Genomic DNA, 22,021 nt, shown 5'->3' on the forward strand with positions numbered 1-22,021 from the left:
CAACGACCCTCTTTCTTTTGAGTATTCACAACCAGTTGAGAATCTTCCATTACTTTCTCTGGAGGAAAAGCCACAAGTAGGGTAACAGGGCCCCAACAGCATTCCAAATTAAAAGACATTAAAGGAAGGACATAAAAAGAGTGAATAGATCCTTTCATAAAAGAAAATTTTATTTTTGTCCATAAAAATAAATGGGAAGCCTGAAGAGCTTTAGGGGAATACCTACAAACAGATCTATCTATTCAAGTGCAAAGTAATGGTATATGAGTACTGGGCTGGTTAAGGGATAAAAGAAAATTTACCTCCACTGAATTCACAGGTGGCAAGGGGATTCATTCTCAAGCATTAACTCTAATTAATTGGTAATGGTACCAGGAAAGCTGCACTGTCAGTTAAAGGGGCCACTAGCCACACATGGCTATTGGTGTTTAAAAGTAAAATAATTGGGGCTTCCCTGGTGGCACAGTGGTTGAGAATCCGCCTGCCGATGCAGGGGACACGGGTTCGTGCCCCGGTCCGGGAGGATCCCATATGCCGTGGAGCGGCTGGGCCCGTGAGCCATGGCCATGGAGCCTGTGCTCCGCAACGGGAGAGGCCTCAACAGTGAGAGGCCCACATACCGCAAAAAAAAAAAAAAAAAAAAAAAAAAAAAAAAAAAAAAGTAAAATAATTAAAATTAAATAAAATTTAAAATTCAGTTCCTCAAGCCACATTTCAAGTGCTCAATCTCCACAAGTAGCTTGTGCCTACCACAATGGACAGCCCTTAAAGAGCAATTCCATTGTTGCAAAAAAGTCTATTACACAGTGCCACCCTAGGGCATAAATGAAAAACCATCCTAAGATGCATCTGGGATCAAAGAATACCAAGATGGGGTAAACACCTCTGCTTTAGGATATATTTTTGTCTGATTTTCCTCTGCTGAATCCCAGGCACCTAGAGTAGTACCTAGCACGCAGTCAGTGCTCAAGAATATTTAACTTTGCTAGTGTCACTGACACCACATATCCCTTTATTTCCTCATACAAATTCAAAATGAGCTAAAAAGCTCTTTCTGCATATGCCCACCCTAAAACAACATGCTGACACTTTAAATTGAAGGGCATAGATTAAAAAACAAGGCAAGAAGCACAGTTTTCTGGGCAGAAAGCTTTAAAAGAGATAAAGTTTTGGAACGTATTTTTAGCATACAGTCCAAAGAACTTTCTGCATAGACTCCACTGTTCTTTTGCTGCCCTAGGCATTCCTGTGCTACCTACCTGTTAATGGTATCCAGGTAGGGGCAGTGGCGGCTCCTCCGATCCTCAGAATCCATGCGGCCATTCTTTGCTGAAAGGAAAACCATCAGAAGCTCTGAAAATGGGAAACCCATACTCAGGGTCAACTACCAGTACAAACAAACACAGAAATGGGAAAAATTAATCAGGATGAGCTCCTGTACATGTAGCCTGACACCACCAAAAAAGCCCACCTAACGGAACAGGCACAAACTGAGAGAATATACTTAAAACACATATAACCAACAAAGGAATTGCTTGCAATTACACCAAGAAATCTGGTGAAGAGATTAAAAAAAAAAAAAAAAAAAAGACAACCCAAAAGAAAATGAGGAAGACAGCCCTCAAACTTATGAAAAAATGCTGGGACTTCCCTGGCCGTCCAATGGTTAGGACTCTGTGCTTCCACTGCAGGGGGCTGGGGTTTGTCCCTGGTTGGGGAACTAAGATCCTGCAAGCTTCACAGCATGGCCAAAAAGAAAAGAAAAGAAAAGATGCTCAACCTCACCAGTAATCAAGAACATGCAAATTTTCTTGCACAATGATATACCACTTCACACCTACCAGAGAGGAAAAAATAAAATCAGGCAATTCCAAATGTTGGCGAATATGAAGAACAATGAGAATGCTCATGTAACTGCTGGTGGGAGTATAAACTGTTACAACCTCTTAGAAAACAGTACAGCAAAATCAAAGCTGAAAATACACAGATCTTTTGGCCCAGCAATCTCTCTTCTACTTATAAACCCTAGAGAACTTTTGCACATGTGCCATCAGGAATGCTTTACTGAAGAATATTTATAGCAGCAATATTTGAAAGAGACCAAACTGGAAACAACCCAAATGTCTACAACATATAAAAATGGGAGGAATATATTTTGCTATATCATCACTAGAACACTGTGTTGCCATGAACATCTACCCAGATAAACCTCAACAATATGGCTAACAAAAAAATAAAATAAAAAATAAATGGCAAAACAGAAGACAACATATAGTACGATTCCATTTATAATACAAAATAAAATACAGTCCTACTTAGGGACATATATGTGAGATAAAACTGTAAATAATAAAATAATAAAAGTAGAAATGATTAGAAAAAATTCAGTGATTACCCAAGCAAGCAAGGAAGGCAGATGCAACTAGGAAGGGGCCTATGGGAGCTTCTAAGGTACTGGTTAAGTACCACTTCTTAAGCTGAACAGCGTCGGGAGGCAACTCTCCATGGGTCTCTCTCGAACATCTGCACATATTGTGACCAGAGGCACTGCCTGCCTCCAGACTATCTTGTCACAGTTGTTTTTGTATAGGGCAGTTTGTTTCTATAGCTTTGGAAGTAGGAGACAGTGTGTCCCTACAGACCAAAGGGGAAGCAAGCTCACAACCCATTACAGAAGATTTGGGTTCTCTAAGTTCAGAGTTCTTGTCCTGTGAGGCCACCCACTGCGTGTATGGGTTCTCATCGTGTTGCACTGTGGGAACTGACTCAGGGGAGTGACAATGCTATATTCTGGCTACTGTTATTGCTGCAATAAGCTGTCTCAAGCCCAATAGCTCCATGTCTTCCATCAGCATCTGTGAAACCACGGCAGGCTAACTTGGTAGCGTACAGAAAGGGTAAAATCTCAGACCCTTCACAATTCTTGACAAGTGGTAGATTTAAGGATATAGATCCACACTCTTCTTTAAACTATACATGTGCATGACATTTAGCTCATCTTAGTACCTATAATCTATTTCATGAAAAAAATAAAAGGAAAAAAAAAAAGGCAGTAACCACAACTGGGATCCTAGTGTGTCCCACAGAAAACAATCTTCTTAACATAACTAAACAAAATAGCTAAGAAACAATTTCTCTTCCAAAGAAAGGGAAACGTGAGGCTGACATAATATTTAAGTAAAGGAAATCAAAGAATATCCTGAAATTATTAACTAGATTATTCAAAGAACATTTATCAAGCACTTTCCATGAGCAAGGTGCTATTCCGGACCCTGAGGGTAATATAAAAATATGTCAAACAGAGAACCCTGAGCTAGAAATTTAAGAGGTAACATAAGAGTATAATCTTATATAGATAACCAGGTGCAGAGACAATTATAAAATCCTGGAGAATGAAGACCACCCCCCGCAATGAACACTGCCCCTAACGTGTAGCCTTGTGATATGTTCACCTGTTAACTCACCAGAAAACAAGTACATAGGAACATGTTCAAAGCAGAAGTTCCAAGTTCAGAGAAGGAAAAGATGTAATTGAGGTAAACAGGAAACGCTTCAGAAGTGATGGAAACCTACTTAATGATTAGCAAGATATCAACAAGTTGGAAAAGAGTGCACACACTACAGAGTACCATGGCTTGGCCAAGAAGTCTCCAGAAATTACTTAGAAAAGCAAAATGAGTCCAGCAGAAAGAGGCAGAGGATACAGTCATGGATGGGAACTGACAGACTCACTGGCTTATTAGGGCTCTCAAAGGTCATGGGTTCCAGGACTCCTTCCGTTAACCTAGAGAGGGACAGACACGTGAAAATCACTTTCCCAAACCACCGTGACTCAGTTTCAGAGGCAGGACTAGAATCCACATCTCCTGGCTGCTAGAGCCCTGGATAACAGGGTAGTGTGGTCCAAGTGCACAGCGTTCAGGCTCTCCGCTCAGAAATTACAGCAGGACTCACTCCTCAGGTATTTTGTAAAAAACTAAAAAGGAACACCTGTAAAACAATTAGCACAGCGCCTGGCCCGCATTAGACATCCGATAAAGGAAAGCTACTGTTCTTATTACTGTTAGAAATGCTATAGCTACGGTCCTGATAAAGACTAGTACTATCCTCATTAAAACGGAATCGGGTCGCGAGTGGAGTGTGACTTCTCCGTGGGAAGATAAGGTTGGAAAAAGAAATAGAAGAACGCGAGAATGGAACCCGCGCCCGGCCCCGCGCACCTCGCACCTCCCGCTCAGGCTCCGAGTCCTCGTCGGCCTCACGCTCCCGCTTCACCCGCACTGCCGGGACCACGGGCGCCAGGGCCTCGCGCGCGCTCGCCGGCTCGACCTCCCGCTTCACGCGCACCGGACTGCCCCGGGAGCTCGGAGCTTCGGTCTCCCGCTCCCGATCTCGCTCCCGTCTGACACGAGCCGAGCTGCTCCGCGACTCGGACTCGCGCTTCCCGCGGGTGGAACCACGGGACTCCCGCTTGGACCGGCCGGACATCGCCACTACCGGCCGAGTCGCCCAGCGCAGACTCCAGGGAAGACAGAGCACGCGGCAAGCGGCCAATCAGAAGCGGCGCTGTTATCGAGCCAAAGGTTTTCTACGAGTCGCCGATGGGGACAAATCACGCCGCAGAGAACTTCTGGGAAGTACTATACCGTTCTTGGGGGGGGGGGAGGAGGAGGAGGAGGAGGAGGTCTTTGCGGGTGCGCGCGCAACTGAGACCGATAGGCGGGCCTACTGCCACTTTACTCATTATTACCAGCTTAAAGAGGCAGGAACCTTTCACTGGCTGCGGAAATTCTGGATAAAAAAAGTTATTGGGCCCCAGGTGTCTTCAAGATACTCTGTGTCCCCAAACCAGAATTGGCAGGTCGTCTCCAGTCTCCGCGCCTCGGAGACCGACGGCCCTGCACAGAACTAGGCGACATCCCCAAGTCATCGCCTTCGTGGAGCAATCCGACAGCTCTAATTCCACATTTAGAGGATTGTTCTTGGTATCACAGAAAAATGGAAACGACGAGCAGAAAGAGACTAGTGACGCTAATAAAGCTCAGGCTTCAGGGTCTGTGACTTTCACGACCCCTTCCACAACCCTGAACTATTCAGTACTTTGTACAGTTCTACTGAGGTGTGATTGACATACAATAAAATTCACGTTTAAAGTGTGCAATTTGCTGAATACTGATGGAGGTATGTATACACTCTGAAACCACCACCACGATCAAGATAATGAACCTAACCACCATCCATCAAAAGTGTTCCGCCAGGGCTTCCCTGGTGGCGCAGTGGTTGAGAGTCCGCCTCCCAATGCAGGGGACACGGGTTCGTGCCCCTGGTCCGGGAAGATCCCACATGCCGCGTAGCGGCTGGGCCCGTGAGCCATGGCCGCTGAGCCTGCGCTTCCGGAGCCTGTGCTCCGCAACAGGAGAGGTCACAACAGTAAGAGTCCCGCGTACCACAAAAAAAAAAAAAAAAAAAAAAAAAAAAAAAGTGTTCCCCTGCCCCGACCATTGATCTGCTTTCTGTCGCTAGAGATCAGTGTCACTTTCTAGAGTCTTATATAAGTGGAAGCACCCAGAAAGTCCTCTTTTTATCCCCGGCCTCTTTCACTCGGCGTATTTGTTTTGAGATTCATCCAAGTTGTTGAGTGCTCGTTCCTTTTGATTGCTCAGCGGCATCCCACTGTGTGGATGTACCAGTCTGTCCCTGTTCTGATCACGGATTCCTACTTTTGTCTCTTTTTGAAGAGGATTCAGAAATGGCACAGGCTCAGACGCCTGAAAGGCCCTGGGTCCTCCCACTCCGAGTTAAGACATCGGTCCGGTGGGCGCCGAGACGAGCTGGGCGGCGGGAAGGTCCGCAGAGCTCTGGTGCTGGGCGGGCTGGAAGGAGCGTCCCCGCCGGCGGCGGCGGCGCGGAGCCCCGGGCGGGCCGCGGGCTGGGCTGGGCGGCCGGGGCGCCGCTGTGTGCTCTGCCCTGGCACTCGCCTTCTCACGATCTCTTTGGAGATAGGTGATCTCAGTGCTCCCATTTACAAATGAGTAAACTGAGACACAGCGGGGTTCAACAGTCAGCCAAGGTCACGCAGCTGGTGATGGAGTTTCACAGCATCCAAGCACAGGAAAAAGGACGGGAAGGCTCTACACCGAACGCTGAGTAGTGTGATGGGTGTGTTAGACCTGAACGGTCTCTGAGGGATCCCAGCTCGCCCAAGAACCGCCAAGAGTCGAGAGTCGCTGCAACACGCAAGAGGTTTATTAGGAGCCGGTGCACCGGGGTTCCTTGGTCCTCACGCAGGAGGCCGAAGAGGAACCCCCCCCAAGCGGAATCACATACATTTTATAGCTTTCATTTTTCATTATGCAAAGTGTGGATATATCAAGGGTTTTTTTCTCATTGGTTTGTTTGTTCCTGGACCGGAGTGGGGACTTGGCTCTACTTCCTTGATTGGTTGGCTGTCGGATGCCTACTTTACATTTACCGGAGTGGGGTCTTGGCTCTAGTTCCTTGATTGGTTAGCTGTCGGATGCCTACTTTACATTTTCGTGTTTTTGTGGTGGGGGGTTGAGTCACATGAGTTATGGTTGGCTAGGGCGACCTTTAAACTCTGGCTTAATCATTCTTATCACCCGCCATACTGGTTTGCTCGAGGTTTCATCCCCCGCCATACCTGTTTGCTCGGAACGGTTTCTGCCCAGGGGGGGGACATTCCAGTATCTTATTGCCAGCCGAAAAAGCTTAAAGCTCAAAAGTATCGATAGGGAAGTAGGGGTGTAAGTATAGTTAAGGCCCTACATTCCCCCCTTTTCTTTTTGCAATTAATTTCAATCATGGAATTTCAGCCTCTCTCTGCAAGCTTTGATATTGTTGTCTTAGCATTAACACTTGTATTGCGCTGACACGTTGCCTGATAAAGGCTATCAAGCGATTTAAAATGCATGGTCCAAAAGTTAAGAGCAGCAACAAAATAATGAGGGGTCCTAACAAGGTGGAAATTAAAGTAGTAAGCCAGGGTGATTTGTCAAACCATGATTGGAACCATCCTTTTTGATTTTCTCTTTCTTGTTGCCTTTTGTCCAGGCGCTCCCTAAGCCTGTCCATAGTTTCGGTGATAACCCCAGAATGATCAATATAAAAACAGCACTCTTCTTTTAGTGCGGCACATAGTCCACCTTCCTTAAGGAACAGCAGGTCTAGTCCCCTCCTGTTCTGCATTATTACCTCTGAGAGCGAGGTGAGTGATTCTTTTAACTGAGTTATGGAACTTTCTAACGCCCGGAGATCGACATCTACAGCCTGTCTTAAGTTAGCATAGTAGTGAGGTTGTTGGATGAGGGCTGTTGCACCTGTTCCTACCCCGACTGCCGTTCTTAATCCTAGGAGTACAGCCAGGGTGAGGGTTACGGGCTCTCTCCTAAGTCTCCTTTTGCCTTCATATTCGTCTAGAAAAGATGAATCTGAATGATAGATGAGTCTGGGGACCAGCTGGACTAACACACAAAAGTCGGCCGAAGCATTGAGGACCTCTAGAGAAATGCAAGGGGTCAATCCCGTGTTACATGCCCACCATCCATCCTGAGGAGGGAGGAGATATCCTGAGCCCTGTGGGAGGCTTGAATTGGTACAGAGATGTCGATGGGACGGGGGGGGGCGTTCCTACACATGTACCGTTTCCTGATACTGAAGACAAGGTCAATTTATTATTTCCTTCTTGTTTCCATCGACATTGATCTGAAGAGTTGACATTACTAAAATTAGAACTATATCCTATAGCATCATAATAAGGGGGAGGAGCAGCATAGCAAAGCCAACATGATTTGGTAGCCTCTGGATTTGTGGCATTTAGGACCCGAAAAGCCGCCTGGACCAATGAGAGCATTCGGTCTCGGGGGGCTCTGGGTTTGATTGTTATTTCTTTTAGTCCAGAAGTCTGGTTTCTTATCCCTGGTAGTATTGTGGGTGGGGCCAAGGGTAGCAGAGGGTGCCCAATCTCAGGATTGGGGCCCATAGGGACGGGAGTAGGGGTCTCATTCTTTAATTTGATGGTCATTAGGAGCCCATCATCATATTCTGCTTTGTAAAACCTTATACCCCATGAATGGCCACCTATCCAATTTTTGTTTTTCTTCCCAGGTTCGCTAAAAGAAATTTTAAGGGGATGGCACCACGTTGAACATTCGGGCACATTGTCGTGATGAGTGTAGTTGGCCATTACCTTGATAAAATCCCAGCTAGAGGTGGGTTTCCAGTAGGTGTCCCCAGTGGTTTCACATCCCCAGCTCTTGCAATAGAAATGTTCTCTTCCCCCGCACCGATAATTCAAAGACCGGTGACGATGGAATCCAGGGCATACATAAAAGGAGAGGGCCCTGAGCATAATTCTCTGATTCTTGGTCGAACAACTTTCCCCCCCAGGGACTAATCCCCAGTCCCCGGGCGCTGTCCCCGGCCGCTGATTCGGGGCAGTTTGTTGATCGTGATATCCCCCTACATCCCAGTTAGGGGGGGCTCCCAGGGCCAACTTACAAACATCGGGGAAGAGGTCTGGCCACCAGGTCCAAGGGGCAGCGGTATGGCTAACAGACCATATTACATCTCCAGTTTGGGAAATTACCTGCCAGGTTAAACGCTGGGGCAGGTGAGGACTAAAGTTACTCACAGCCAGTAGGGGTAACAAAGTCAGAGTTATGAGTCTGGTGAGCGCAGGAGCTTGAGCTTGAGCGGGTTGCTGGTCTTTTGGGCCCGCCATTCCGATGATGATGCAGACGCTGGCGCAGCTTTTACGTGTGAGGCGTGAATCCAAGCAGCGATGCCGTCTACCTTTACAGCCGTGGGGGTGGTGAGCAGGACGATGTATGGTCCTTTCCACCGAGGCTCTAGCGTCTGGGTTCGGTGTCAACGGACGTACACGGAATCTCCGACTTGGAAAGGATGAGCTTCTGCTGGTGTTCCGGGTCGGTAAGCCTCTGCCAGCTGGGACCACACCTCCTTTTGGACCAACTGGAGTCCCAATAGCCTAGCATATAAGTCAGTGTTATTCTGGCAGTCAGGACTTATTCCTTCCCCGAGCGTGAGAAGGGGAGGTGGGGCCCCGTATAGAATTTCAAATGGAGTGAGATGATAGCGGGAGGGGGTATTTCTAGCCCGAAACAGGGCTAAGGGAAGGAGCACCGTCCAATCTGTACCGCCAGTCTCTATGGACAATTTAGTTAGGGTCTCTTTTAGAGTTCTATTCATTCTTTCTACCTGTCCTGAACTCTGGGGTCTATAGGCACAATGTAATTTCCAATCAGTCCCCAGGTATTTGGCCACACCCTGACTTACCTGGGCGACGAAGGCGGGACCATTATCGGATCCTATTACCTTTGGTGCCCCGAACCGCGGGAAAATTTCTTCTAAGATCTTCTTGGTCACCATAGTAGCTGTCTCCTTTTTCGTTGGGAAAGCTTCTATCCATCCTGAGAAGGTATCTATGAAAACTTCTTCTAGGAAACTGCTTCCATCTGTAAACCAGGTAAAGTTGGCATCGGGGAGAGGCTGATCCATCAAGTCTGGCCTGCTACCGTGGGCTGCAGCCAATACTTCCTGACAATCATGGATGATGGTGGTGGTGCCTTCTAGGTCGGGGTCAGGCAGCAAGGTGGCCGGGTTAAGTCCTGTGGCTGATGTAAACTTAATACGGTCTGAATTTAACAGCAGGGTTTGGTAATGAGTCATTCTGGCATTTGTTAGCCACCTGTCGGGTGGCTGACGAATCACACTTTCTAATGCATGGGGGGCTGTTATCGTTAAGTTCTGTCCCAAAGTCAATTTGTCAGCATCTTTGACCAAAGCGGCCACGGCGGCGATTATTTTTAAGCAGGCGGGCCATCCTGTTGCCACAGGATCCAATTTCTTTGATAGGTACGCAACCGGGCGATTCCAGGGGCCCAGTTTCTGAGTTAGTACTCCCTTTGCGATACCTTTATTCTCGGCCACGTACAGATGGAAAGGCTTAGTTACATCTGGTAGCCCCAAAGCCGGGGCTGATAGCAGGGCTCGTTTAATTTGGTCAAAAGCCCGTTGTTCCTTGTCACCCCATGTGAATGGGGTGCCGCTCTTGGTTAGGGGGTACAGAGGGGCTGCCAGTTCAGCAAACCCCGGAATCCATAGCCTGCAGAATCCAGCCGTCCCCAAGAATTCTCTGACCTGTTTGGGACTCTTAGGGGCAGGTATTCGGGCCACAGTGTCTTTTCTGCTTTCTGAGAGCCATCTCTGTCCTTCTTTTAGTAAATACCCCAGGTAACTGACCTGTCGCTGACAGATTTGGGCTTTCTTCGCTGATGCCCGGTATCCCAATGTTTCAAGTTCCGTCAGCAGTCTTTCAGTCCCCTTGATGCAGTCCTCTCGGGTTTCCGCAGCTAAAAGAATATCATCAACATATTGAAGCAGAGTTACCTGGGGGTTAGATTCTCTGTACGATGCCAGGTCCTGATGCAGCGCTTCATCGAAGATGGTAGGAGAATTTTTAAATCCTTGAGGCAGGCGTGTCCAAGTCAGCTGGCCTGCCATTCCCGAGGCAGGGTCCTTCCACTCGAAAGCAAAGTAGGGCTGGCTGAGGGAGGAAAGTCTCAAACAAAAGAAAGCATCCTTAAGATCCAAGACAGTGTACCAAGTATGTTGAGGTGGGAGAGTACTCAAGAGGTTATAAGGATTTGGCACAGTGGGGTGCAAGTCTGTTACCTGCTTGTTTACCTCTCGTAGATCCTGTACCGGCCTGTAGTCATTAGTCCCTGGCTTCTTAACAGGCAGGAGAGGCGTGTTCCATGCTGATTGGCATCTCACCAGGATTCCTAATTCCAGCAGTCTCTGTATATGCGGACGGATGCCGTCCCGAGCCTCTTTGCTCATAGGGTATTGGCGGATTGTTACTGGTGTGGCAGTAGCCTTAAGTTCCACTACCACCGGGGGGCGGTATTTTGCCATCCCCATCCCAGCAGTCTCAGCCCAGGCCTGAGGGAACCTAGTCATCCAGTCCTGCATATCAGTTTGTGGAGGTGAGGGTTTCTCATAGATCCTGTGTTCATCTTCTAATTTCATAGTTAAAATCTGGAGGAGCCTTCCCTGGCTATCCGTTATGGTGGGTCCCTCGGGCTGGAAGTGAATCTGTGCCCCGACTTTGGAGAGTAGGTCTCTCCCCAACAGCGGATAGGGGCATTCTGGGATGACCAGAAATGAGTGGGTCACTTGCCCCATTCCAAGATCTACAGTCCGGCGGGTGGTCCAAGAATATTGTTTATTTCCTGTAGCCCCTTGGACCCATGACCGCTTGTCTGAGAGAGGCCCTCTTGGTTGCAGGAGGACTGAGTGCTGAGCTCCAGTATCCACCAAAAACTGAACTGGTTCCCCCTCAACTTTCAGGGTTACCCTGGGCTCAAGGAGGGGGCTTGAGCCCTGACCCCCCTAATAATCTTCTTCATCTAGGGGCAAGACCTTGTCTTGCGGCGGGCGTCGCCTGTCCTTTTTCTTTGGGCACTCCCGTATCCAATGTCCTTTTTCTTTGCAGTAGGCACACTGATCTTTATCTAATGGTTGCCTTCTGTTGCCTCCCTGTCTGCCCTTATCTCTAATGTTCCCTCCTCCAATTACGGTAGCCAAGATTTTGTTTAAGTTTCTCTCTTGTCTCTTATCCCGTCTCAACTCACGGGCTTCCTGTTCTTTCTGTCTCCTTTCTTCCTTTTCTTCCTCGGTTTCTCTCTTATTGTATACCTTATCTGCCTCCTTAACTAGATCCTGGAGAGAGAAACCCTGGAGACCATCTAGTCTCTGCAACTTCTTTCTGATATCAGGGGCCGCCTGATCAATAAAAGCCATAGCTATGGTGGCCTTGTGTTCCTCAGAAGTGGGGTCATAGGGAGTAAACCGCCGGAAGGCTTCCATTAGCCGCTCTAGGAACACAGTTGGTGATTCCTGGGGCCCCTGAGTTACCTCTCTTACCTTTGCCAAATTCGTGGGCCGTCTGGCCGCTCCGTGGAGACCCGCCACCAGAGCCTGGCGATACATTTTCAGGTGCTCCTTACCTTCAGGAGTGTTAAAATCCCAGTTCGGTCTGACAAGAGGGAAGCCAGCGTCAATCTCATTAGGCAGCTGGGTGGGCTGCCCGTTTGTGCCTAAAACATTTTTCCTAGCTTCTAAGAGGACTCTTTGTCTTTCCTCAGTGGTGAGGAGAGTCTGCAGAAGCTGCTGGCAATCATCCCAGGTAGGCTGATGGGAGAAAACAAGAGATTCTATTAAAGCAGTAAGAGCCTGTGGGTTTTCAGAGAAAGTAGGATTATGCATTTTCCAATTATAAAGATCTGCAGAGGAAAAGGGCCAGTATTGGAGGGGCCTATTCCCGTGGTTATCGGGGGGGCCATATTCTCTAAGGGGTAGAGCGGTAGAATCAGGGGAAATAGCCCTCCGGCTTCTGGTGCCCGCCGAGGGACCCCCCCCCTCTGCCACAACAGGTGGCCCTATTGGTGCGGAGGGTTGTGGAGCTGGGGAATCGGGAGGCGGTATGGGGTCTAGGGCTGGAGAGTAAGGTGGTGGTGGGGGATCGAGGAGAAGCAGATCGGACTGCAAGTCTGGATATATCGCCTTCCATGAGTCCGGGGCTTCAGATGACTTCTCGGCGTCCGGGGCTTTTTTCAGGGCCAGTACTTCCGACCGTGCTGGTGCGCATGCATACATGCCTGTTGAGGGAACAAAGGGCCGGACCCACGGAGGCGGGGAGAGAACTAGATCTTCCCAGACCAGGATATATGGTGTCTGGTCTGGGTGTCCGTGGGGTCCTGTGTTAAAGACCCTAGACTTGACTAGCCTGATCTGATCTAACATAAAGGATCCCTCGGGTGGCCACCCTGTCTGAAATGTAGGCCACTCAGAGGTACACAGCGTTTGCCATCTCCCTTTCCTTACTTCTACCGAAAGGTTGTGGGCCCTAGACTTAACTTCGGTCCAGTGACTTAGAGTGAGAGAGAGAGGCGTCGTCATAGTTTGTCCCATTATCGTCCGTCAGGAGAAAGATAGAGCACAGGAGAACAATAAAATTTCAGAAGACACACCTTAATATTGCCGCCGCGAGCTCGTTTTAAAACTGCAACCAACTCAGATTCAGATGGCAGTTTGTATATCCTGCCAGGACCGGTGAAGGGGAGACAAAATTTGTCTCTCCTTCCAGATGGACCACCAGGGCGTCCCCCAGGGTCCGTGGACACCAGCTATTGGCACGTCTGCCTAGCCAGGAGTCCAATACAGATTTCACAGAGAGCCGGTTCGCACGGCTTCTTTCTGATGGCGGCTTACAGAGGACAGAAGACGAACAGACAGACAATTAGGCCTACCTGATACCTCCAACTCCCGAGGTTCCTGCGACCCGGGGCGAGTGGGGATCCCGGACGAGCCCCCAATCTGTTAGACCTGAACGGTCTCTGAGGGATCCCAGCTCGCCCAAGAACCGCCAAGAGTCGAGAGTCGCTGCAACACGCAAGAGGTTTATTAGGAGCCGGTGCACCGGGGTTCCTTGGTCCTCACGCAGGAGGCCGAAGAGGAACCCCCCCCAAGCGGAATCACATACATTTTATAGCTTTCATTTTTCATTATGCAAAGTGTGGATATATCAAGGGTTTTTTTCTCATTGGTTTGTTTGTTCCTGGACCGGAGTGGGGACTTGGCTCTACTTCCTTGATTGGTTGGCTGTCGGATGCCTACTTTACATTTACCGGAGTGGGGGTCTTGGCTCTAGTTCCTTGATTGGTTAGCTGTCGGATGCCTACTTTACATTTTCGTGTTTTTGTGGTGGGGGGTTGAGTCACATGAGTTATGGTTGGCTAGGGCGACCTTTAAACTCTGGCTTAATCATTCTTATCACCCGCCATACTGGTTTGCTCGAGGTTTCATCCCCCGCCATACCTGTTTGCTCGGAACGGTTTCTGCCCAGGGGGGGGACATTCCAGTATCTTATTGCCAGCCGAAAAAGCTTAAAGCTCAAAAGTATCGATAGGGAAGTAGGGGTGTAAGTATAGTTAAGGCCCTACAGGTGCTTTGTGTTTTTCTGGATTTTCTGATGTAGCAGCACTAAGCCAAAATCCAGGTTTCCTACTGATAATGTCACAACGAAAGAAAAGCCCCGCCCGGGAGTGGAAGTTGCGCATGCCCCATTGCCCCCCGCCCCGCCCCGCCCCGCCCCGCCCCGCCCCGCCTGCTCCAGGAACTCCGCGCGCTGGGACGTTCGGCCCGGCTGGCCATTTCCCGACTGACGTCAGGGCGCGGGGTCGAAAGTCGAGCGAGGAGGGGCGCGGAGTTCTCGGCGGGTGGAAGTTGGGGCCGTTGAGGAGGCGGCGGTGGCCGCGGCTCTGCGCACAGGGGTCCGGATGGAAGCGGCGCCGGGGCCCGGGCCCGGGCTCTGCTGCAAGCCTGGCGGGAGGCTGGACATGAGCCACGGCTTCGTGCACCACATCCGACGGAACCAGCTCGCCCGGTACCGCCCCGCCCCGCGCCACGTCTGCCAGCCCCAGCCTGGCCTGGCCCGGCCGTCCCTGACTCCCGCTCGGCTCCCCGCAGGGACGACTACGACAAGAAGGTGAAGCAAGCGGCCAAGGAGAAGGCGAGGAGGCGGCACACGCCCGCGCCCACTCGGCCCCGAAAGCCCGACCTGCAGGTGTACCTGCCGCGACATCGAGGTGAGGCCTCCCGCCCCGCTCGCTGTTCTGCCCCCGGGCCCTCTGCCTCCACGCGCTCTTCTTTTCTGTCTGGGAAAAAAAACTATGTTCTATTTCCCAAGGCTCATTTCATCTCCAACGTCTATCTCGACGCTCCCCAATCGCCGCTCAGTGATTCTGCCCGCGGCACAGGGAGGGCTCAAGGCCCGCAGTTAAGCATCACTATTACCGGACGTTCCCGAGAGTCGGCAAGTTGTCCGCCGCTTTGCCCCCCAGCGTACTATATTTTCGCTCTCCCATCAGCTAACAGGAAAAAAGTTTGGCACAGCTCTAGGCAATCAGGATATAATTGTGGAGTGAAGCCCAAATCCAGTTAATGGGTTTTTTACCCCCAGCTTACTTGTGATCTAGAGATTATAAAAGTTAACGTACGATGCGAAGTTTGCTGAGCTTCCCTTACAAGTGTTTTTAGAGGTTATGTGCAGTCATTCATGTATCTTTCAGAGGACCCGGTAAGATGGGAACTGTTATCATTTCTGTTTCACAGTCAGGGGAACGGGCAGAAAGAGGTTTCGTAACTTGTTGGAGATCTCAGAGAAGTAAATGGCAGAGCCTGGATTTGAACCCAGGCAGAGCCCTATGCACCTCTCCACTACCTTCCAACCGTGTAGACAGATGTGCATTGTATACCTACTGCGTGGTACGACTGTGCTGGTCCTGGGGCAGGGATACAAAGGTGAATAAAATTAATGATGGGCGGCTAATTTCACACACACACAGACGTACGTTTTGGGTCCACGCACGCACACGCGCGCGCACACACACACACGTACGTACATTCTGGGTCCATGAGAAGATTGGGGCTTTACAATATGTTTTCCTGTATCATTTCTGGGCAGGGGTTCCAGCAGCCTTCCTCCCTTCCCTCTCACTCTGGTTCGTCCTTCCAGATGGCTCTACCCACCCAAGCAACCCAGACCGTGAGGAGTCTGGTGAAAGCAGCAGTGGTGGCAGCTCTGAGCCAGAGCCCCCTGGCCATCAGCTCTTCTGCTTAGAATATGAGGCGGACAGCGGAGACGTCACTTCAGTTATCGTGTATCAGGTACGCCCGATGGAAACAGCTGCAGCCTGAAGGTCCTGGGCCGTGATGGAAATCACTGCGGGACCTGGAGCCACTGTTTTCCTCAGGGCCAGTGGGAAGTGTTTGTTCCACATGAGAGCACAGACTGCTGGGCGATGCTTTTGAGCACAAGTCACTCCCGTCACACAGTGATTCTCAGCGGGCAACAGGGAGGGCTCATGGCCCCCAGTTGAGAGTCACTATTACAGGGGACACCTGGGAAATGACAGGCCCTGGCAAGAAGTTGTGAGTCAAACAGAGTTCTGTGAGAGTGTTGTCTAGGGACAGGGCAGGTCGCCTTTTCAGAAGAGGCCAGGTCCTGAGTTTCCTGACTCTTCCTCCACGTAGGATGATGATCCAGGAAGGGTGAGCGAGGAGGTGTCGGCACACACGCCTCTGGAGCCACCCATGCGAGAGGCTCTCAAGTTGCGCATCCAGGAGGAGATTGCAAAGCGCCAGGACCGACACTGAGCAGACTGGAGTCGCTGTCCAGAGAGCCGCCTCTAGTTTGGGGGTGCCAGGACCAGTCTGAGCTGATCTTGAGGACCGGCCCCCCTGTCCCAGAGCTGCCACATCCACAGGAAAAGGGGGATCACAGGGACTACTCCTGGCCCACCTACCTTGTAGCCATTCTTTCTCATATATTGGCCCATTTGACCAGCCTAATGTTCTGGATGTTTTTGAGAATTTGGTTTGGTTAGCTTGGTGTTCTGGAAGCTAAGATTCTGGGGAGAGATGAGGCTTATGAGACCTTCTGCCAACGTGCTGCTTTCTTACCAAGGTCATGTGCCCCAGGGCATCTGACCATGCTCCATAAGCCCCATTTGTTATTTTATGGTTCCTTTCTTCTGTTTCTGTTCACTTCCATCTGTGCTTTCCTAGATCATCTTTTCAGCTCTGTTTCATTGTTCTTTTCTTTCCTTCATCTTTTTTGTCTCCCAATCCATCAGTTCCACCCCGCCCCCTACCTCCCAGTGTGACTGCGGACCTACGGATGCTTAGGACTTTGGACCTGGGGTTCTGGGGTCTACCTTTCTGACAGGCTCTCCTAGTAATTCTGATACCAGTCGAGGAAGATGATCTTCTTTGACGCCTACTTGTGAGCATGTCTTCCTCCCCTTCCATCGTTTTTGCAGGTTTCTCCCATGCTCCCCCACTTCACACGGTCTAGGTAAGGAGATCTAGAAAGATGATGCCAGGACTAAACTGTGAGGATTTCTTGCAGCAAAACCTGCCGGGGTTCGGACTACAGAATTCCAGCTTCCAGCCTCATCCCTAGCTGTGAACAGACCATCCTCTGCTCAGGCTAAAAGGGAATTATCAAAAGAAGCCTGAAACCGTGTTTCTAAATGTGATTTAACAGCCTTGAATGTACATACAAAAGGAAATTCAACATTAGCAATAATTACCTGTTTCAAGCCCTAGTTGGGAAAAAGAAAAAAGAAAAAAAAAAGCCTGAAGAGAGCCCTAGAGGGAGCGAAACAAGCCTCTTTCATCTGCCCTTCCCCTGCTCTGTGCTTTCTCCTTTCCTACCTCCCAAGAGTATAGAGTATATAAAACTCCCAATAGATCCTGAGAATAAAGATCCCAGGAATATCACTGCTTTCACCTAAGTGAACATTTTTCCTAATGCAGGGTTGGGCTACAGTCTGAGAAATCCACAAGCAGTCCCCCACACTGCAGTTGCAAGCCACTTCAGTTTTCCAGCAAATGGGCCTAATCTCAGTGACTTGAAGTATGGGGTTTAAGTGAGCCCATGAACACTGAGACTTCTTCAAACCAAAGCCCCCTGCCCCAGAGGCTTTTCCTCATCGGGGTCTCAAGATCAGTCTGGCTGGTCCCTCTCAGCAGCTTTTCTCTTAAAGGACACCTGAGAGCACTTTTGGTTCATGCCCTACACCCCTGAAAATCTGCCCCCCCTCTGAAACGGAGCAAGGCAGCTACTTCGACTCCATCATTAAAGTGCAGCAAGTCACGGCTCTCGGGGAAGGTGAGGGAGGGGTGGATAAATTAGAAGGGCCTGGTTGTGCAGGCAGCCAGGGACCAGCATGCTCCTGAGCCCCAGGGCTGGCCCAAGGTCAAATGCCTTAAACTTGCCAGTCCTGGGCTCAGTTCTACTTTCAAAGGAGAAAGTCTGTCCTCATTCAGCCAGGCTGCAAGTGCCTTTTGACTTTTAACGTTAACTACCCTCCAGAGCCTCCCGGGTCGAGGAGACTATGCCATACTCTATCCCCAGTCTTCCTGCAGCTCGGAGCACCAGTCATTGCAGTCTTCCAGCTCTTCAGCTGATCTTCTGACTTGGACATAGGATTTCACTGGAACTTTTAGGCTTCCTAGTCTGGAAATACGTTGAGGTTCGTCTTCTCACGGCTGGATGGCCCGTTTCCTGGATTTATTATAGAATTTAGAAACAAGTCCAGAAGAGGAGGTTGGGGGCATGGCCCCCGAAATTTTGGCCTCCATTCCCGTGAGAATTGTGTACCTATCCTGTCCTTCTGTGTGTTAATCGAGTAATCCTAACACTCTCAGGTAAGAGAATGATGGGAGTATCTTGCTTGTAAGCTTTTTCTTGAGGCCCTTTGCTTTTATCAAGTGCATATCAAATATTTTCCACCCAAGAAAACATTCTAATTTGTAGCGAATGTGTGCCATGAGACTATATAGAGCGCTAAGCCTGGTACTTAAAGGAGGCATTGCCCTTCAGAGCAGGCCTGTTGGTGGTGACGGTGCCATCGCTGCAGGTGTGCCTGAGATGCTTCTCTGGTGATGGCCCTCAGCCCGCTGACAGCCTTACGGCTCCACTCGTTGCTTCTACCACATCTCTTCCCAGTCCAAGGTAGTACTATCCAGTATGGTTCCCGGAGTTGCCTCTCGATGTCTTCCAGCTGTTTTCAAATATCAGTGCTTTGCCATCAAGGTGCATGTTCCAGAGCGTTTCCCAGAGGCTCTAGAGATGTCCCAAAGAGGACTGTCCCGTGCTCTTTGGTGCAGTAGCAACAGCATTAGACTAGCTGGGGCTTTCCGGCAGACTGCTTCAGAATCAACACTCACTTAACTAGATATATTCTCAGCCGCCTTAAAAAGCAAAGTCTTGTAGCCTGACAAGCATATCTCATGTTCATCCAAAATGAAGTGATCTTCACTTACTAAGGCTAAGCCTTGGATTTTAAGGCTTTGTGTTTCCTGGGCCACAGTGGGTGATTACTAATAGAAGGAAGCTGGGGCCTGCTGGGGCCTGCAGGGGCCTTGGGCTGTGCGAGAGTAAACACTAAAGCTTGAGTTCCAGCCAGCTGGCAAGTATGGAAGTCTTTGATGAAGGTAACACAAGAAGAGAAAAGGAGAATGCAAAGCTTTTTGTACTGAGTGAGAGTAGGAGCCCGGCCAGCCAGTAGGACCAACGTGGGTAATAAGAAATGCTTGTCCCAGGACTTCCCTGGCGGTCCGGTGGTTAAGACTCTGCGCTTCCAGTGCAGGGGACGCGGGGTAGATTGCTGGTCGGGGAACTAAGATCCCACATGCCTCACGACGTGGCCAAAAAAATGCTTCTCCCAGTGGATGGGCCTCTGGAAGGGACATTGTCTCCATTGTTCCACTCTGAGGGGCACTGCCATCTAGAGGTTAGCCCACGAAACTGGAAGAAACCCTTTGGGATGGTGGGTATCCAGTTTGCTGTGCATCTGGCAGGACCTGTGGATGGTAGGGTAGGGATCCCCCAGCTGGTCACAAATATAAATGAGGCATATAGAAAGAAAACTAAGGACAGATTACTTTCATATCTCTGAGCCTTCTTTGGGAGGAAGCACCATGGGATGGTGACAATTACCAGAAACATTTTAAGCTCTCTCCTTGAACTCCTATCCCTGAGGAATCAAATGACCAAGCCACCCCGGATTTCCCCAGGAGGTGGAGTGATGCCAGAAGGGAAGAAAGTGAATGGCCCCTCTGCCTTCCCAGAGCCACCAGAATGAGACTGGTTGCACTGGCTGTGTTGTGTTAAGTGTGTAAAAAGCTTTATATTCTTCTCTTTTCTCATTTCCAACGTTTCTGCGTATGGATGAATAAAGTGACGTGGAAATTATTTGAAAATCCTGGAAGGAAGGTACTTTTCAAATACAGTATTTTTTTCAACCAATAAACTTTAACTATTTTTATAGCACTGTTTTTGCCAAGAGTTGTGAAATCACTTGTGTACATAAGGAAGTGAAGATTACATGCTGCCCTAAAGTCATTCAGCAGCACAGAATCAGCATTTGAAATCTCATCTCTTGTTCTGCCTATTTTAAGAACTGTCCTGGTTGGAGCTTAACAAGTAGACTCGCATGGCATTAGAGCTGGAAGGGCCTTTTAAAGACATCTGGTCCTACTTTTTACCTGATACGCAACTCCTCCCTACCGACTACCCATGAAGAGCCCTTCTGTCTTGGGCTTATTCTCTATTTTAGGGATGACTCCGATTGTCATGTTAACCCAAAATCTGCCTCCTTGTCAAGGCTCTGGAGTGCTTGCCTTACCCCTACTTTAGGCTAGAACGGCCAGTTTAGAACCTGAGTAGCCCTCTCAGGCCTTCCCCACGATCCTGGTTGGAGAGTAACTGAAACCCAGCTCAACAGGGGACAGTAAATGTTGATTAAGAATCGCAAAGCTTCCAGGGGCCTTCTCTGGCGGTCCAGTGGTTAAGATTCCCCCTTCCAATGCAGGGGGTGCAGGTTCCATTCCTGGTCAGGGATCTAAGATCCCACATGCTTCCCTGCCAAAAGCCCAAAGCATAAAAACCAGAAGCAATATTGTAACAAATTCAATAAAGACTTTAAAAATGGTCCACATCAAAAAAAGAAAAAAAATTTTTTTTTAATTGCAAAGCTTCCAAAGCAGTAGGAAGTGCTGAGCGTTCACGGCACCATTGGGCAGATGAGAAAAAGGTGCCTCTCCAAGGAGAACACGCCTGGGCAGGAAGATGGTGCTTCTTGGTAAATTAGCAAGACGCACTCCCTTGTCCTGGGGCACAGCATGGCCAGCAGACAGACTGGATTTTACACCCCCCTGGTCCTTCAGCCAGGTATTGTGCAGTGATCGCTGTGCACTGCCGTACTCCTTGACCCTGATTTAACTATTTGTGCTGATGCAATTTGGAAGAGGGCCCTCCAACAGGTTTCCTGTTGCCATTTTTAACCTTCCACTAGGTCCAGAAAGTTTTCTCCTTCCTCAAGCTGTTGTCCAGTTAGTTTATCTTCTCCATTTCCCCCATGGTACAGGTCCCTGTTTCTGCCTATTGCATTTGCTTCTCCAGTGCTGCCGAACTTAAGCTCTCTGGTTCCCGGCAGCCTGGGCCCATGCTCCCTTCAGGTAAAGGTCTGTCAGCCCCAGTGTTGTCTCACAAGCGCTCCAACAGATGCTGGGCTGCCGTTTAGAGTGCCAGGTACACTTCCAGTGTGTGAAAGGAAGATTTCCTGCCCTTTTAATCATGAAAAGAATGTCTAGGAGGGCACCCTTGGCCTGTTAAGTGTGGACGAAGAATGTCTCCTGCCATGTCAGGAAAAATAGGATGTGACCATCAAGCCTGCAGCCACCCCCAGCTGTGCACCCTGAGGGGATTCAGGGTGGAGAAAAGCAGGATACTGGCCCTAGATAGTTACGGTGCATATCAAAGGAATGAGTTCAATGAGCCCAGACTCGTGTATCTTCCCATACATAGAAAAGCGCTAATTCATTAACTTGAGGTGTCTGTTTACTGGTCTTTAATTAACAGTAAGTAAGCTTTTGATATTGCAAATACCTGGGTTTTGCAAAAACTCCCATCCTGGCTTCTCCCCTGCTTCTTTGGAGCAGTCCCTCAGAGGTATCCTAGAGGCTGCCTCCAGGGCTTGAGTCCTCAGAAAGTCTACCGAATAAAACACTTCTCAACTGCTAGGTTGTGCATTTTTTTCATTCAACATAAATTTTGGTGAAGCTGTTGGGTAATTTATCCTCACAGTATCCTGTTTATTTTTTACCAGATTGCTCTGGGACTCCTGCCTTCCTCTCCTCTCTTTTGCCTCCCAACACCTGGCCAGGTGTGTCTACTTAGAATGGATATTGTTTCAAGTTGAGTGTTAAGCAGTCAGGAAACACATTTTGGACACTGACTTCTGGACAGTACACTGTGTACTTGTACCCTTGAAAATAAAATGTATCTGATGAAAGTAGCCCTCCTCCAGAGTTTGCTGAGCCGAGGGAGGGAAGCAAAAGCCAAATC

The 22,021-nt window shown here is 49.2% G+C and overlaps 2 protein-coding genes and 1 long non-coding RNA gene across 9 annotated transcripts in view; 1 reads left to right on the plus strand and 2 right to left on the minus strand.

Moving 5' to 3' along the window:
* The window catches only part of USP39 (ubiquitin specific peptidase 39), a 28,929-nt gene extending 24,270 nt beyond the window's left edge, over nt 1-4,659 (minus strand). Inside the window, exons 1-3 of one of the 7 annotated variants that reach the window (XM_067007281.1) lie at nt 4,221-4,640; nt 3,465-3,784; nt 1,260-1,329 (exon numbers count right to left, since the gene is read on the minus strand). In XM_067007281.1, the coding sequence (XP_066863382.1) occupies nt 1,260-1,329; nt 3,465-3,480 (86 nt within the window). In that variant the 5' untranslated portion in view covers nt 3,481-3,784; nt 4,221-4,640. Of the gene's footprint in view, nt 1-1,259; nt 1,330-3,464; nt 3,785-4,220 lie in introns of all 7 variants that reach the window. The other 6 variants (XM_059078982.2, XM_059078985.2, XM_067007282.1 and 3 more) reach the window with 6 other exon arrangements.
* Nucleotides 4,660-7,671: 3,012 nt separating this feature from the next.
* LOC136792128 (uncharacterized) lies at nt 7,672-14,116 on the minus strand. Its single transcript, XR_010835385.1, has 2 exons — nt 13,353-14,116; nt 7,672-12,234 (listed from the first exon to the last, which is right to left on the minus strand). It is a non-coding gene; the product is annotated as an uncharacterized lncRNA (long non-coding RNA).
* An 83-nt stretch (nt 14,117-14,199) lies between these two features.
* Nucleotides 14,200-19,875, plus strand: C11H2orf68 (chromosome 11 C2orf68 homolog). The gene is made up of 4 exons (XM_059079131.2): nt 14,200-14,488; nt 14,572-14,690; nt 15,620-15,771; nt 16,138-19,875. Exons 1-4 carry the CDS (start codon nt 14,382-14,384, stop codon nt 16,258-16,260), a joined length of 501 nt encoding a protein of 166 aa, XP_058935114.1. The 5' UTR covers nt 14,200-14,381; the 3' UTR covers nt 16,261-19,875.
* The last annotated feature ends 2,146 nt before the right edge of the window (nt 19,876-22,021 follow it).

Source organism: Kogia breviceps, chromosome 11, assembly GCF_026419965.1.
Source record: "Kogia breviceps isolate mKogBre1 chromosome 11, mKogBre1 haplotype 1, whole genome shotgun sequence".
NCBI classification, from domain to species: Eukaryota; Metazoa; Chordata; class Mammalia; order Artiodactyla; family Physeteridae; genus Kogia; species Kogia breviceps.